This window comes from Mesitornis unicolor, unplaced genomic scaffold (genome assembly GCF_000695765.1).
Source record: "Mesitornis unicolor isolate BGI_N332 unplaced genomic scaffold, ASM69576v1 scaffold4748, whole genome shotgun sequence".
NCBI lineage: Eukaryota > Metazoa > Chordata > Aves > Mesitornithiformes > Mesitornithidae > Mesitornis > Mesitornis unicolor.
Window position 1 is genome coordinate 47291 of NW_010200995.1, and position 18205 is coordinate 65495.

At 37.9% G+C, this 18205-nt stretch overlaps 1 protein-coding gene across 1 annotated transcript in view; it reads left to right on the top strand.

Moving 5' to 3' along the window:
• The window catches only part of USP32 (ubiquitin specific peptidase 32), a 57473-nt gene that overhangs the window by 28151 nt on the left and 11117 nt on the right, over positions 1-18205 (top strand). Inside the window, exons 10-22 of the mRNA XM_010189913.1 lie at positions 247-330; positions 3054-3115; positions 3236-3338; positions 5138-5330; positions 6546-6721; positions 7392-7532; positions 11014-11131; positions 13429-13583; positions 14304-14385; positions 15319-15393; positions 16636-16774; positions 17059-17164; positions 17708-17881. Coding sequence (XP_010188215.1) covers positions 247-330; positions 3054-3115; positions 3236-3338; positions 5138-5330; positions 6546-6721; positions 7392-7532; positions 11014-11131; positions 13429-13583; positions 14304-14385; positions 15319-15393; positions 16636-16774; positions 17059-17164; positions 17708-17881 — 1608 coding nt within the window. The remainder of the gene's footprint in view (positions 1-246; positions 331-3053; positions 3116-3235; positions 3339-5137; positions 5331-6545; positions 6722-7391; positions 7533-11013; positions 11132-13428; positions 13584-14303; positions 14386-15318; positions 15394-16635; positions 16775-17058; positions 17165-17707; positions 17882-18205) is intronic.

Sequence of the window (18205 nt, forward strand, 5' to 3'; positions counted from 1 at the left end):
GGTGTGCTGGGAGTAGTTTGTCCTCTGTACTGTCAGAGCTTTTTGGTTCTCTAGGTTGCATGCTATGCTAAAACTGGGTTTTTCTTCTTTCAGTGGATTAGATTTTAGTATCAGTATGGTAGATGCTGATTTTTATCAATTCACTGGCTATGTCATGCCTTGTGTGGCACATTTGATGAGCATTTGAATAGAAATAGTTTAATGGTCTGATGGTTTTTCCTTCCCCTTCTCTTCCTTTTAACTAAGCTCGGACACCTCACTCTGGAGGACTATCAGATATGGAGTGTGAAGAGTGCACTTGCCAATGAATTTTTAAATCTTCTTTTTCAGGTATGTTTAGTGAAAATTTAAACTTGAAAATAATTAACTCATGAGCTTTTTGTGTGACCACAAAGTGCAGCATCAGCGTTTGTGCTAGCATGGGTACAGTTTTGTGTATGGCAATATCTTTTGTGTTCTTGCAATTGTGCATTACCTTCACGGAATGATTTTCTATTTGGTTATTATTCTTTTCAACGTATGGAGATGCCCAAAGCGTAATTTGTTAGTGAACGTAGTGTACTGTTTATGAAATGAAAAGAAATTTCAAGTGCATCAGCAGTTACAGTTGGCACTAGGAAAAGGCTGTGTTCTTAAACAGTTGTTCTTGCAACTCTCTGCCAAGAAAGTGGCACAGGAAGCGAGAAAAGGTATTGCTGACTGTTTACAACCATTTTCCCTTTAATTTTTGTGTTGAGGCTGTCTAAGGAACCTTTTATTGCGTTCTTAATGAAGCAGTGATATCATATCACATCACTATTGTGTTGAGAAGCTGAGGATTAAGTGTGTACTGAATTCGTTTGTAATTGAGCTTGAACTGGATTTTTATAAATCCTTAAAACAGTCGTATTTTAGCACTGGCTCACGTTGTCCAGAAAATAACCCCCCAAGAGTATTTTCACTGGCTGCAGTTTGTTCCTTATCCATTTTCTGGAAGGCTGATACTCAGAGTTTAATAATTCTAATGGAGCCTTGAAGATTTGCACTAATTTAGTATTCACCTCCAGCCCCATACAACAGCCTCAGTTCTTCTAGAGAGGGCTGGGGGAACCAGTAGGCTCCATTCTCCTCTTACCAGTGAAACTCAGTTACAGGTTCAGATGGTAGCAGAATAGCATTGCATCCAAGAGAAGCTGTGTGGCTTTTAAACAACAACAACAGAGTTGTGAGAGGCTGCCTGAATAGCATCCTACTGATTCTCCTGTTTGTGATCTCAAACTACTTTATAACTTGTGATTTGAACTGGACTTTTCCAAGAACTTCAGGACCACTGAGAGAGAGCATTCTGAGGCCATCAGTTACACCACAGCTGAGAAGAATAAAATCAGAAAGTTCTGCAAAGTCTCTAATTGCATCAGATTTTGCTTACATTGCAGCCTTCTCGAGAAGGACTGTCTTTATTTTTGGATTGTCTAGTATTAGTAGTCTTATCATAACTTAATTTCGATGAACTAACAATATCTATGCAACACTCAAGTAGAATGAACGAACATTTAATGAATTTGGCTTGATGATTACACATCACCACTGCTACACATTGCTTGTTGGAGGTCTCATTTACAGTATTTTTCTCCCGATGGAGATGCTCCGTTTTCCTTTCAGATTTTTTCTTTTATTTCCTTTGATAACTTTGTCATATGAGGCACCCTCATCTGATGCCTCAGGCTCAGCAGCATGCTCACACGGGACAGCGTCTGCCGTTGGTTTGTCTGGGCATTTATTTGAGCTGTCATGAGCTCGTGCGTCTCATCCTCAGACAGAAAAGCAGAGTAGTCTGAGTGAAGTGCCTCGGAAAGCTTGTCAACAAATTGATTTGTTTGCAGCAGGGATAGTTTATGTGAAGAATCGGATACTAGCAGAGCATTACATGAGTTTGAAAAGAAACATCAGAGCCAGCTGTGTTGTGTGTGCTGGAAAATCTGCTGCTTCCCAGCAGCTAATGGGCTTTGTTTTATTTGGAATGTGAAATGGTCTCTCACACTATAATATAAATTTAAATAAGATATCTCACCAGTCATTAGAAATCTCCAGCTGAGATGCAAATTGATAGCCCCAAAAGAGACATAAGGAGGAGACTATAAATCACGTTATGAGTAGCAACCAATTTGAAAACCGTCTGGGAGCCGAGACAGCTGCCCCCTCCCTGCAGAGGGGAACAAAGGCCCCTGCTGAGCCCCTGCCCCTGCGCCCCTTGCTCCCTGCTGCTGCCTGTGCCTGGGGAACCTGCCAGGACCTCACTGCACCAGGGAGAGCCGGGATGCTTTTACCAGAGGAGAGGAGTCAGATATTGGCCATTTGGGACTGCTGTCCTGTACTCAGAATAAAACCCTGCCCAAATCGAGTCGCCATGTAGGGGATAGTGCCATTTCTTCTGCAATTGTTTAAAGAAAAAAAAGGGGGGGGGAGATGGGGGAAGCAAGCATCAGACATTCAGAGAATGCTCTGTAATTTTGGGGGCATTTTTGGTGGTGCCTGCTTTAAACTTCTCCCTCTGTCTCTTCATGTGCTCGTTTTCCTTTCTGTCTCTCATATAACCACTTCTCCCCATTTTCTCCTTTCCATTTTGTGTTTTCTTTGGGGCTTTTATTGTGTGTTGTTTTGTTTTTTTTTTTTAAACCTTTGGCTTTTCCTCTTCCAGCAGTTTGCATTCTCCCAGTTCCTCCTTCCCTTTCTCCAGTACATATAGACATCTTAACTTCTTGTATATCCGATCCATGTCAGTTACTGTGATCTTCTATAGTGTGTGCTTCAGGCGGGAAAATAGCCAGAATTCATTTTCTGTTCACCTTGGGGCATTTGACATTTGCGGTATTTCTGCCTCAACAGTGGGAACACGTTGTGAATCTCATAGCTCAAAATACTTCTTTTTTTAGTGATCTGTTCAACTTTGGATAATCTTGCTACGTAATTAAAGAGAATTTTCTGAAATGCCCCATGAGATGTCTGTTCTTTCATTCACCTAATGCTTGTTTCATAGTGGTGTAGGTCTTAATAAAAATTACTTTCTTTTCCAGGTGTGTCATATAGTTTTGGGGCTACGGCCTGCCACTCCGGAAGAGGAAGGACAGATTATTAGGTGTGTCTTTTGCTCAGAATCTTAAATAGGTTTCAGAATTCCTTTTTATTCTTTTCAAAAGAAGGACTTTAACTTCCCTGCTTCAACTGATACTTCCTGCTTTTCATTCTTTATGAGCAGAGGCTGGTTAGAAAGAGAAAGCAGGTATGGCCTTCAGCCAGGGCACAACTGGTTTCTTATTGCAATGCCATGGTGGCACCAGTGGAAAGAATATGTCAAATATGTAAGTATAACAACAACGTGTATCAAATAAGTGATTTATCTGTGTTTGGGAATGTGTTGATGAAAAAGGAGTGGGGAGCAAATGACTGCTCAACCAGTAATGCTTGAAATTAAGCATCTCCTGTCTCTTAGTGGAAAATAATTGTTTTGCTGAATCATTGTCACACAGGGAGCTTTTCACTATAATTTCATTAAACTGTCACCACTTTCTGTACTTTGTTTCCTCATTCAAAAAAATCAGAACACTTTTTTGAATAAAAACATAATCTCACAATAGTACTTCCCTTAAATCTTTTGATCAATTAGATGATAAAGCTACCTGATTTGGTTTTGACTTTACTAGGGCCACAGATACACACTGTGCATTTTTTTGACAAATAAAAGAGGGAATTGGTATAATTTGATTTATAAGCAATGATGAAAAGTAGTCCAGTACCTGATGTTGATCAAAAGAGTCCTACTAAAACCTCATAGTTACAGGGTGCTCTTTAATACCCTCCAATTAAAATATTCAAGTTAAAGCACCACTATGAGATTTACAAAAGAAATCATACTAAATAAAATTTAATTGAGTTGGAGATAAACCTGTGCAGGTTACACAACCAAGAACGTAGAATAAGTGAAATAAATTGTTTCTCAAAAGAGTTTTATATAGTGATAAGTAATCATATAAGTATTTGAGTTGTTTTATAAATACAAATAACTAAAACTATTCAGAAAATTGCAATGTATGCATTAAGTAGCCGTGTAATTCTTTGTGCACAGTGAAATGGACAAATGATGGCTTCAATGCCTGAAATACTAGGTAATTGGATCCTTGTCATACCATAAATGCTCAGATGCGCACATGGTTTCATACCTAATCCTCTGCTTAATAGCACAGTGCCATTAGTCACTTTGCCACCTCTTGAGCAAAAAGAACACTCAGAATTTGTGAAACTCTATACATGATTACTGTAGTTCCAAACATGTATTTTATCTTATTTTTATACTTCCAACTTTACTGCACAGTTTTTTTATTTGACAAAATATTATGTTTAGTGATGACATAAATAAGAGACAGTATAAAACAGAAAATATCCCTTTTTCCAGTATTGTTACAGTGCTGTTCATTGCATGGATTTTTTCTTTTTCCTCTCTAGGGCTCAGTTATTCCCTTTTTCATCTGGGTTTTTTTGGTCTTTTTTTTGTTGTTTTGGTGGTGTTTTTTGGTTTTGTTTTTCATTTATTGCCATTTCTTGTTGTGGCTGGTGCTCTGAATTGAGTAGGATTCCTATTACATCTTATCTGTACTGGGCAGGCAAGTTATGCTTTTAGAGGGCTGCAATTTTTTTTTCTCCACCTTTATCTTGCCCAAGTGTGAGCCAGCTTGGCCCTGCAATGCTGTTTTACCAAAGGAAACAAAGAAACTTTGTTTTAAAACTAAGTTAGGGAAGACTAAAATGTTGCAGGTTTGAGGAAAGAATGTTATTTTGTTCTTGTGCTTACTGTTCTAATTTAACCATCTGAAATTCAACAAGGACAAATCTTCCAATATTTACAGTCTGTAATTATGTCTGATTACAATGGTTATCTTTTTGTATTGTGCAGAAGAGTTTATTTGATTAGTTTAACAGTTTTGGCTGTTCGCTTCTGCGGGTTTTTCATCAGTAGATGTAGAAAGTATTTTATTTCTGTCAAGCTTGTTGGGATATGCAGAAGTGGTCACACAGCTGTGAATTTTGGTGATTGGTTTGGCTGATGCTAAATATCTTTGATATTGGCTTACAGTTAACTTTTCTAATTGCCTACCAATTTCAGGACGCAAGCCCTGTTGTGATAGAGCCTTCATCTGTCTTGAGCGGAGGTAAGAATTCACAGGTAGCTGCTGCAGCCAGTACTTCAGAACAGGGAGAAGACAAACTGGGAGGTCTTAATTACTTCAGTGCCACAGAAGAAAAGTTTTCAGATAATATTTCTACTGCATCAGAAGCCTCAGAGACCACTAGCAGCAGTAAGCATAACATCTTATTTCCTCGGAGGTTTAATTTAGAACAGGTTTTGAGAAAACTAGATACTGCATGGATTCCTCCAGGCGAAAAGCTAACACGGTTTAGATTGCAGAAGTGGCCTACGCATGGACGGCGGTGAATTGCTGGGATTTTCTATCTTTGGTGGATAAACAAGAAAAAGCCTTGTTTAAACAGCAGTTCATCTTTTATGTCATGATCAGTTTCCAGAATTGTTTCAAGATAGTTTTTGTCCTATAATTTATTTTCTGAGTGCAGTTTTTTTTCTTTTCCTCTTCACAGTAAGTTGTTTCTAGCGTGCATACCTAGTTGGCATTGTACAATGTCTTGCAATGAGATGACCTCAGATACTATAAGGAAAGAAACAGAAAAAAAAAATTAGGAGAAGCATATGTACAGTTTTACACAGCATATGATGAGTTCAGTGAGTTTGTGCATTCTAGGAGCATTTTCTTTGTGAAAGAAGAAGAGATTTCAGTGATGATTTTCAGTCAGTCCTGGTGAGATTTTAAGGCAGTGCTGGTTTTTTTCTTGTAAGACAGCTGAATGTTGCATCTGGTGCTTTAAAATCTGTATCTTAAAATTTTAACTTCAGTTTAAAGTAGTTAAATTACTACCATAATTTTTCTGGAGGGGTTGGAGGAGATAGAAGAAGGGCAGGAAGGGAGACAAATTTTAGTTTAAAAGTACTTTCTTTTTTAACCTGAAATTTAGATGTAGTGTTCTGCATAACAAAAGGAGGTTCTGTAGGAATAGAACATAAACATAAAAACATTTGCTGTTTCAAGAGGAAAAAATAAAAATAAGGCATTATTTGCATATCTATACAGTTTTGTATGTAAGATTTTCAAGAGTTTGATATTTGAACATCCTGACAACAAGCAAGTGCCAAAAATGCCACACACATTTGCTCACACAAACCTAGTCAGGCTGTTTTCAAACCGGTATTTGTATAAGTACCTGCTTTGCTGTTTGGATCTTGCCTTTCCACTTCTTGATCTCTAGTTCTAGTTTATTTGTCACTGTGTTTTGGAACGGGTGCATGTTTTCCTCAAGTATGGAAGGATAGCGGGCTTCAACAGCCTTTTTAAAAACAACCAGACAAACAAGGATCCAACAGTTTGACTGATGTATTTATGTTATGGACTCATGAACTGAAATAAAGAGGTTTGGGGGTTTTTTCTTGTTTTCTGTTGCAGATACTCTTTACCCTGGCACACCAGGCACTGATGTCTGTTTTGCTAGGCAGCATAATTCTTCGGACAATAATAACCAGTGTTTCCTTGGAACCAATGGGAATGCGTTACTACAACTTAATCCTCAGAAACCAGGAGCTATTGATAACCAACCCCTGGTAACACAAGAACCAGTGAAGGTAAATGCATCTGAGTCACATGAACACAGGAAAAGTATCTTTTAGTGTACTTTTATCACAGTTTTTTGTGTGGTGCTGGTTTTTTTTCAGGTAGTTGCTTAATTCTAAATTAACACTGCTTTGTCATACAACAAAGTTTGGGTTTCTTGCTCTTACTTTAAGAGGAAAAAATTTTCTTCTACTACTGAGGCTGCTATTGAGTGTTCTGTGAGGAAAAAAACCATTCAAGGTGTTCTTAAACATCTTCACAAAACTTAGGAATGAAAAAGGCATTTGTGAAAACACACCTTTCAGCATTAACTATAAAATATTTTAATAATTAAACACATTGCTTCAGTGTTTTAAATCTAAATATAAGAGTTTATTGCTATTACGTTATAAAAGAAAATAGTAAACTAAACAGTGGAACTAAACTGACAGTTTTTCCAGTATTCATGCAAAACGCAGACCAGCACCGTTGTGTTAGATTCCTCTGTGCAGTATCTAAAGTTGTCAGAGTAGGTGATACCAGAGAGAAAGGTAGTGTACTTTCTGTATTGAACAGCCATTTAGAGAAATAGTAAGTAGTGAAACTAATGATTAAAATGTTCTGTGTTCATGAACTAAAGTCACTGTAGCTCTATACTATTTTTCCCATTTGAGTTTTGACACAATTCTTTTTTGTTTAAAGGCTGCATCATTAACAATGGAAGGTGGAAGATTAAAGCGATCCCCACAGTTGGTTGAAGGAAAGGACTACGTAATGGTCCCAGAACCAGTCTGGAGAGCACTTTACCATTGGTATGGAGCAAATCTGTCCTTGCCCAGGCCGGTAAGTTCTCAATATAGACACTGTTTACTTGCCATAACCACGGAGATAATAGAAACAACCTAATGTGTCCAAGCCTCTGCCAGTTACACAAGGTAATTTTTATGGTAAACTCCCACTTCATCCAAATTGGGTAGTCTAAATGAAAAGTTTTGAAGAGCAAGCTGGGAAAAAAGAGTCTCAGAAATGGACATGGATAGAAAGTTATGGATATTTACCAGGAGCACAAGTCCCAGGTGATACTGCAGCAGGGCAGAAATGCTGCTCACCTGATCATGATTGCTAAAGCAGACAAAAGTAAACTTGAGATCAGTTTAAAAGACTTGGCATCAAATCACTCATCTTTAAAAGGGTAAGACAAGTTTTCAGCTGGTCTGCAAAAGCAATACAGTTAAAACTGGGACACCTGCAGCTTTGCAAATGCATTTCTTTTCTCTTACAATTTCATTGAGGGGAAGGTAACAGTTGCCATCCTTCAAGTTCAGTGTCAAAGAAAACACAGTGCACAAGATTTGGTGATCTAAAAAGCAATAGGAGTAGGTATAGCTAAAAAAGAATTTGCATATGAGCATACCAGCTTTTGAGCACTGCACAGACTGGACTTAAATTGCTCGGCTTCTAGTCAAAGATTTTTCAATAAAGCATTTGCTTAAAGCATATGGATGCGGGGTAATGGTTTTAATCTAGAAAATGGTAGATTTAGGTTGGATATTAGGAAAAAGTTCTTCAATGTGAGGGTGGTAGATCAGTGGCACAGGTTGCCCAGAGAGGTGGTGCAGGCCTCATCCCTGGAGATACTCAAGGTCAGGCTTGATGCGGTCTGAGCACCCTGAGCTGGTACCAGTGTCCCTGCTCACTGCAGGGTTGGACTGGATGAGCTTTAAAGGTCCCTTCCAACCCAACACATTCTGTGATTCTATGATAAGCAGTTCCTCAAGAAACAGTGATTCTATGAAATAGATGCCAAAAGTGAGTAAGGATGTACTGTCTAAGGCTGGATCAGCCTGATGCTGGTTAACTATGTGCAGTGCTACAGGCAAAGACCAGTAGCCTCACCTGGTGCACTTGTCCAGCCAGGCTATTCTTTGAATTCTTCAGTTTTGATTTTTGTTGCAAGTATTATGTATCAAGGCCATGTGAATACCAACTGCTATTTTGGGAAGATAATATTTTCAAAACAAATAGTTCTTTTGTGTCATTCTTCTTCTACTATTATGGTAATTGCCTTTATTTTATTAATGAGTAACTGGCAAGGCAAGTAGTGATCATTTTCATTCTTCTGTGTAAAATCAGTAATGCTTTTTCAAACTTAGGGAGTACTGATTTGTCAACAAATAATTAATACGCAGTGAATTTTCACATTTCTTACATTTGACAGTAAGCACAAAAGCCAGTGAATCACCAAAAAAAAATGTGAAATAGTTTTACAGTTAACATAAGTGCTTCCATTGTGTAATTAAAGAAATATTTACAAACTGGTGATACTGCATTTTTATATCAACAGTTATTTAATTGCCTGTAGTCACTTAAGTCCTTGCAATAAGATTAAATAATTAGCAAGAGCCTGTCAAAGACAAGGTGGTATTTGTACTCGTTTGGCTAAAAGTTTTGTTAAAAAAAATAAAAGGAAAAGAAACCTTGAAGAACTGAACTTGACTTTTTGTAACTAATGCTAGTATTTTCTGTAGTAAAGCTGCATTATTTTTAATTAAAAACTAATTTGGGGTACAGTGCAGAATGCATTGCAGAATATTATTTTCAAATGTGAGAGTGCAATATAGTAAACGAATCTGACTAAGTGGACTTAGTCAAAGGAATAATATTAGGAAGAATAATATTAGGAATAATTAGTCTAGTAAGTAAAACAGCAACTGTATTTTTGAAAGAGAAGCAGTAATTGCATAGCAAGAGCCACTGTTGAATCAAATAATGTCCTCACAGTTTATTGAGCTATCTATGTTTCTCTGTGTGTAATATTGCAAAACAATTAACAAGTCGTCATCATTTGGAGCTAAAGCTGACATGCCTTGAATTACTAATACAGAATTTTTTAAAAAGTAGGCTGATGTCAGAGGCAAGAAAAATTGAAATAATTTGGTCTGTTCACTTAGAGGCATTGAAAACTTTGTTTAGGCTTTGTTGAGTATTTATTCCATATGGTGGTTGGTTTATTCTGCGTCAGGTAAACTCTTACAGGAGCTACACTTTAAAAAAGAAAGTGAGGGGCTTTTAGTTTTTATTGTAGCAATAAAGATTGGGTGGTTGGTGTCACAAATACTTGATGTTAGAAATGGGAGGGAATTAGCTGTATGATTTTGGACTATTTGGTCTGTTAGCTGGAGTACTGGCAATTATTTTACAGTGAAAAATCACTGTCTTCTGTTCCCCTCCTCCCACACGTTCTCCATGGAAACAAACACCTTTCATGATCCAGAAAAGGCCACGTCTCTTTCTGCACAGCACAAACTTATGTACTGGTGATTTTTGCGGCAGGGTCATTAGAAAAGAGATTTTTATTCAGAATGAGAGAATTTTAGTTTGGGTCTCCTGTCTGCAAAAGAATATAAATTATGTATGTATAAACTTTAGCTTTTCAGTCCATAATGAAGGAGTATTTTGACACGTAGTTATTTGAACACTTGAATTCTTGAGACCATTTGATTACTTGCAGCCATGTATGCAGGCACTTACAGTCCCAGTCTCCTACCCCGCAGCAGGGACCGTTATGTTTTTTCTTTCCAAAAAATGTCATCACTGTTGTTACTGCTGTAACTGAAGTTTAATACCACGGTACTTCAGTGTGTTATATTGCTTCTCACAACGTAAGCTGAGTGTTTTCTTCTGCTTCGCGTAGTCACAAAAGTAGTGAACATTCCTGCCATTGTGTGTGTCTATGTTTAGGCAGATCTAGGTAGCAAAATGTTTGTAGGAGTGGTGACTGAAAAGCTGCACGTCATGTTCTGGGATAATTTCAGCTTTTTCTGTCAGCATATCAAAACGCAACAAAAGTAAGTTTCGGTCTGTTCTTACAATATGAGAGTTTTAATTCAGTCCTATAGTTCAAAAAGTTCAGGACAGATGTCTTATTGAGCATGCATGAGTTTTTTCATCAGTTATGAAACTTTTACTGAAGTGTACGCTGACTACATTATTGAGGTTCATTGTAAATTCACTTATTTCAGGAATTATAAATATATTCTTTCCATGGTGTGGTACAGGAAGCTATGCTGCGCTAAATATGGTGTTTGCTTTTGACAGTCTGCAACTAATAGGCTTCCAAAAGTGCTTAGAAATCAGAAAATTGTTATTCCTGTGCATATTTGCCTAAGACCCCATAAGAAGTTCAGAGGATTTCTCATCTCCTAGTAAAACATAGTTTATTTTTTTTAACCATCTGCTTTAATCATTGCTTCCTGTTTCTGTTGGAATTTCCTACACGTTTGCATCAGAAATCTCTAGAATGTGTTTTAAACTTCTTTCCTAGGTGATCAAAAACAGCAAAACAAACGTGGCTGAACTGGAGTTATTTCCTCGCTACCTGCTCTTCCTGAGACAGCAGCCTGCCACGCGAACGCAGCAGTCCAACATCTGGGTGAATATGGGTATGATGAGCCTGAGAATGTTTCCTCAGCATTTGCCTAGAGGTAACTTAAGACTGCAGCAAGAATTGCCGTGTGCAGTTTCTAAGCAAGCAAGAGCCACAGCTGTAGGAGCTTGCTGCCACTGGGCTTGTGCACCAGCTAATCAACTGTGAGGCGCAATCAGCGTTGGTAAAGATTGAAAGGCTTTCCTGCTATCTCCTCTTGAAAGGAAGAGGCACGAGGGAGCGTTTGCAGTGAAGTCAGTTAAGTTGTGTAGTTGCTGCAAATAGATGGGTGGAAAATGAGCAATGAGCACCACGTAAACTGAACAGCGCAGAAAGGTGGATCTGATTATCCCTGTTGGGAGTTAATTTTGTAGCCATAGAATAGATGCACCTGTGCATTGCAGGGTGTGTGTATCTGATACTACAGGAGTATAATAAACATCTTTGTTCAGCCGACTGGTTCTGAGTTATTTGGGCGGCCAAACTGTAATGCCCAAAAATATTTAATACTTAATTAATATTTAATATGAAGGCTATTATTTGATGCAGTTCAGAAAGACAATACAGTAGAAAGCATAAACATAAAATAAAATACATGTACATAATTGCGGTGGTAATGCTCACCAAAAGCTTGCATCAGTAATGGGGTGTAAGAATAATCTTCAGATTGCAGCTCGACATTTCAGCTGACAAGTGGTGCAGGATTGGTTTGTATGCGCAGTTGCATACTTGACTTGCACAGTAGGTTTGAAGAAATACCTCATGTTCACATGTGCGTGCATCTGGATACACACATGCGTCCACAGTAACGTGTCCAGAAAGGGGCTCACCTGACTACTGAAAATTAAATCCTTTAGCTTCATTAGTGTTAGCCTGTGTTTAAAAACCTCATGCAGATGCTCAATTTTTCACTGCTTTGGTAGAATCTCAACCTCAACGTGGAGATAGTGGCTGCCTGCTTGAGCAAGTTCTGCTCCAGAAACTGCCTGCTACCCAAATTCATTCTTCCTACTTGACCTAATAAAATGAAAACTGCTCTGTTTGAACATCCTAAAACGCACAAATTCACATAAAGAGAATCTTCTGATGTACCAAATTTGATCTTGATTTGGAATTACTTTGCTCTGCACTAATTCATTTGTCAAATCAGTTATTAATCTTTTTGAGTTTTCAAATATGCTTTCTTGCTGTAATCTTACAACTAATCCTCTGATCCCTAATCTCAGAAAATGCTTTTTTGTGTTTCTTAAAAAAATTAATAATAAATGAGTACTTTGCTTGATATACTGAAACAAAACTGATGCTTTGCTGACTTATAAGATGATCACAATATAGTCTCAGTTTCTTGTCAAATTGCATGTAATCTTGTATGTTTTTGTGTGGTACTGTTCATTTTATTTTAATCTTTGATGGTGAAAGTAGGACAGTGTCACTTCTCTGGTTACTGAAGCTATGCAGTTGCCCACTTGGGTTTGGCTTTTCTTGAGTGTGTTACAGCTCTGTCTCTGTGAGGAGTGGGGAACTTCCTAAGTTTAAACTAAAGAAGCTCAAAAAAATAACGCATGTAAAGCTGGTGTCATCTCCTAAAACTGAGCTTGTGCAAATATTTTATTTAAAGATGAGCTTGTATTACAGAAAGCAACAGCAATCTTGACAGATGGAATTAATTTGTGTTGCAAAAATGAGATTGTTGAGAAACTCCGGTGAAAATCCTAGGTGTCTTCATAAAATATGTTTTGAGGAATTTGGTTATTAAGAATACTTTTCTTGTGAAACTGCCAGGCTGATTTCATCTTCACAGATCAGCATTCATCTCCATACAAGAGCTGAAGCAAAGTCATGCTACTTCTCAGAATAGTCAGACTGGTATTCTTGAGCTTATTTTTTACGTACGGTGCGCTCTCAAAAAGAAAATTCTCAAGAAAATTTCAAGTCCTTTATTTTGAAGATTACCATTGTCTCTGATGCTTTGCCTTCAAAATGAAAAATAAGAAAGTCTTTTAAAACTTCTTTTACATTGCTTATTTCCTATGAGAGTCTTAGGGGAGCAATTTCCTAATAGGTTTTGGTAAGAAGAGAGGTAAATGTATCTGCTTTGTGATGGGAAGTTTGTTGTCCCAGCGGGTTAGTAACAACCAGCTTTCCATCTAACTCGTTATTTTATCCATAAACAAAAGGAGTAGAACCGTGTGCTGCTTTTCCACAAAAAGTACTTGTAGTATGTGTAGTCCGTAAGTTATTACTGATCTGATTTCAGTTGTCCTATGGGTATATACGTTATCTTTTGCCCTTTTCTTACAATTGTAAATCCAGGGAATGTACCTTCACCGAATGCTCCTTTAAAAAGAGTCTTGGCTTACACCGGCTGCTTCAGTCGAATGCAGACAATTAAAGAGATACACGAATATCTCTCCCAGAGGCTACGTATAAAAGAAGAAGATATGCGCCTCTGGTTGTACAATAGTGAGGTAATGTCGGTCTTGTTCCTTTTGTTTAATCAGCTATTTGATACTGTCTATCTTATTCTTTAATGAAACTATTAAATACACATGCACAGAAGGAAAAAATAGTGGCCGTAGGTTTCCTTTGCAGTTTAGTGCCCACATTGGAAAACTCTTGCCACTTTCTAGAGTTTTTTGTGCACTCCAGGCAGTGAAATTTCAATGTTGCTGTTAATGACCCAGAAAACTTATCTTTTGTTTTGCTAGGAGCCTGATAGAGAATAAATTATCTTGTGATATATTTAAAAATTAGCTGTTGGTTGATCTATTAAAAGGCTTGATATTTGGTTTCATAGAAACTGTTTTAAATGGAAATAAAAATGTGTTCTTTCATTGACACACATTATGCTGTAGGCTTCTGTTGGCACAGAAGCCAGCAGTCATCCAGGATCTTTTTCAAATGTGTATGTGAACAAATCACAATGAACAAGCAGAAGATATTCCTCTAAATCATTAAGTGCATGTAATTCTCTCATTCTAAAGAGATACCACGTAAAATTAAAGCATTGAACTAGATGCTTCTGGAGATCAGTGAACTGTTGTATTTAATTAACAGGTAGGAAACTCGTGCTCTCATTTTTGTGAAGAAAGTGTTAATGTTGTTTTAATTTCATTGCTTCGAGATTAAAATATCCTCAGATAATTTTAAATCTAGAATAACTATATGAAGTATTTTTTCTCCTGCAGAACTATCTTACTTTGCTGGATGATGAAGATCACAGACTAGAGTACCTTAAAATCCAAGATGAGCAGCATTTAGTAATAGAAGGTATAAAAATCGCCTATAATTGGTTTATGTACTAAAAATGAATAGTTTTATATGAGTGTATATATGTGGTTAATAAATGTATGTAGTGCCTGTTTCTGTAATTGCCCAATCCATGCAAATGTGTATGTCTACTGCCCAAATATTTTATTTTGAGAAGGAAGAGCATGTATAAGTAAATGTCTGTCTATATATGTATGTATTGAAAGAAATACAGGAAGAAATACCAAAGCTTCAAATAATCCACTACCCCTACAGTAATAACTAAGATACCAGAGATTTAGCAAAAGCGGGGTGAGCTGTCTGAAGCTTTTTCGTTGTCTGATTTTTCTTTCACTAATTTCACTAATTTTACAAGAGTTCAGGTTATGAAACTTGCACGAACGTGTTCTTACACAGCAAAATGTGAAGAAAACCACGTGTTTCAGTCCATGTCAGGTTCATTTGTAAGATTTTCCTTGGAAGCTGCTTTTGTCTTCACATCTGGAGAGAACCGAACACGTTTGGACCGGGCTGCTTTACTGACTCTTGTTGTGATGAAAAGACACCGCAAACAGTCTCAACTTTTCTTGTTTCAATTTATGTCCATTGTGAACATAATATTAGTGAGAGCTTATGAAGTAAACAGATTTGTTCAGATCTAGGGGGGCTCTTATTATTAGAATAAGTACTGTAAAATTTGTTAACCAACAGGAAAGAAATCTCAAAGCTGCTTTCTAAGATGTTACTGGCATGGTTGGAATGATGCCAGCATAATAGAGATTTCCAATAATTATTGGAAACATTGAAATGAAAACTAGCTAAAATAATAATTAAGAATAAGCAAATTAGTAATCTCAATTAAATATTGTAAAATTGTAGTTAAACAGCTGTATAAGCTCTCTGAAGTATGTAACAAACCATTTTTAAAAGTCCTTATACTATATCTCTTTCTAGTTCGAAACAAAGACATGAGCTGGCCAGAAGAGATGTCTTTTATAGCAAACAGCAGTAAAATAGACAGACATAAAGGTAAGTGTATCAGCACAGCAGTTGAATTGTGAGAAGAAAAATCCCAGAGACTAACAAGTGCTATTAACATTAGTAGGGGTCTTTTATACCTGTGCTGCTTTCCTTGTTCTCTATGTTTTATTACCTATTTATTAACTTTATTAACTAAGCTGCCAGGCAGAAAAGGACCTGGGGGTGTTGGTGGCCAGCAGGATGACCATGAGCCAGCAATGTGCCCTTGCGGTCAAGAATGCCAATGGCATCCTGGGGTGTATCAGAAGGATTGGTTGTAGGTCAGAGAGGTTCTCCTTCCCCTCTACTCTGCCCTGGTGAGACTGCATCTGCAATATTGTGTTCAGTTCTGGCCCCTCAGTTCAAGAAGGACAGGAACTGCTTGAAAGAGTCCAGCACAGAGCCACAAAGATGATGGAGGGAGTGGAGCATCTCCCTTATGAGGAGCGGCTGAGGGAGCTGGGTCTCTTTAGCTTGGAGCAGAGGAGACTGAGGGGTGACCTCATTCATGTTTATAAATTTGTAAAGGGCGAGTGTCAGGAGGAAGGAGCCAGGCTCTTCTCAGTGACAGCCAATGACAGGACAAAGGACAATGGGTGCAAGCTGGAGCATAGGAGGTTCAACCTGAACATAAGGAAAAACTTCTTCACTGTAAGGGTTATGGAGCACTGAACAGGCTGCCCAGAGAGGTTGTGGAGTCTCCTTCTCTGGAGACATTCAAAACCCGCCTGGACGTGTTCCTGTGTGACCTGGTCTGGTGATCCTGCTCTGGCAGGGGGGTTGGACTGGATGAGCTTTCCAGGTCCCTTCCAACTCCTGATATTCTGTGATTCTGTAGCTTAGATGCTGGAAATATGGGAGAGCTGGATGTATAAATAGTTAAATCTGTAAATGTGCAGATGCAGCAGTAGCAAATGGTACATAGCAAATTCTGGTTTTCTGTTTATTATCTTGGATTTTTTCAAGGTAAGGAATAGTTAAGATTTTAACAATCCAGAAGTTTCAGTACCGTAATTATTTACCAAGAAGTAGTTTATATGGGTTGTACTGATGTCTGTGGTGGGTCAGATCCAACAAAATACTTCTGTTTCTGTTAAGTAGAGTTGAGATGCTAGCTGTAATCTTGTAGTTGGGAGCAGGTCAAATTGAATTGGTTACTGTGAAAAGGTCATATTCTTAACTTCACTTCATAGCATTCTGAATTTTTCCACATCTGTACAAATGACATAATTACGTTTTTCTTTTTCTCAGTTCCCACTGAAAAGGGTGCTACTGGATTAAGCAATCTGGGTAACACATGCTTCATGAACTCCAGTATCCAGTGTGTCAGTAATACACAACCTCTAACACGGTATTTCATCTCAGGAAGACATCTTTATGAACTTAACAGGTAATTTTCTGTTTGAGACGATTGGCATTTTAGATGCTGTAACGTTTCTTTAAAATGAGTTTCAGCTTTCAGAAGCAGACAGTATGAATAAATCCTTTGAAGTTCAGTGTTCTCAACCATCAGCTGTGTAGCAGATACTAGGTTAGATATGTGAAAGTATAACCTCTTCTGTTTCTGAGAGAGTTAAAACAGTTCAGCAAGAAGCCTTTGCACTTCTGCGTTTACCTCCGTGCTTGAACTTTGTTTAAATTTCAGTATGGTATTAATTACTTTATGATTTCTAGGACAAATCCAATAGGAATGAAAGGACACATGGCCAAGTGCTACGGGGATTTGGTTCAGGAGTTGTGGAGTGGAACTCAGAAGAATATAGCACCCTTAAAGCTGCGGGTAGGTCTGTGTGCTGTTTAAAGGTGGAAAGCAAAAATGTCTTTGAATAGCAGAAGTCTTTTAGTGCACTTTTTCCTGATGTTACTTGTATCGTAGTGCTTCTGGGACTCAAATCAGTGTCTCCCATAGAGAAAGGGAGGGAAACCTGGGCAAATATTTCACAGGGTTTGCTTTCTTGCCTGAAAGGAACATAAGGGAGGTGTTCAGAAAAGGGCTTTGCAGGGCCAAGATGCACATCTGGAGAAGGCCAGGTTGCATCAGTTCTGGTGCTTAGGACTTGGGCAGCTTTCTGCAGAATATAATAGTGGTTCAGTGGCTGTAAGGTCAAAGGAGTTACCTGATATGAGTCAGAGGTTGTGCTATGACATATGGCTTTCATAGCCCTTACTATGAAAGGGCTTTTGTTCTGAAAGAATAGGGGCTTAGCTTTAGCTCAGTTGAATTTGCACTCATTGACAGCATGCATCTTGTCTACAGTATTTTTATTTATTGTTACAACTTTTGCTGCGTGATGTTAAATAACTTTCTGTCTTTTTTTTCTAGTGGACAATAGCAAAATATGCTCCAAGATTTAATGGCTTTCAACAGCAAGACTCACAGGAGCTTCTGGCTTTTCTTTTGGATGGTCTTCATGAAGATTTGAACAGAGTTCATGATAAACCATATGTTGAACTGAAAGACAGTGACGGCCGACCAGACTGGGAAGTAGCAGCAGAGGTATGGGTTAAAATTTGGAGGGTTGAAGTTTGTTTGTTTGCTGGTTTGTTTTTTTTTCCTTCTAGTACCAAGCTGCCAAGTTGTTGATGTCTATGGCAATACTTTCAAAACTGTACCATCTTTTCAAACTTGTTAGATCTGTGATAGAAGGAGTTAATTTCACCTTTGGAATGAAAATGAGTTTCAAGTATTATAATAAAGGTATCAAGATGATACTTCACAAACGTTTTGAACAACTTGTCGTGGTTTAGGGCTGGACTGGCCACTAAATCCTGGCCAGATGCTCTCTATTAACCCCTCTACCCTCCCCAGAAGGAAAGAGAA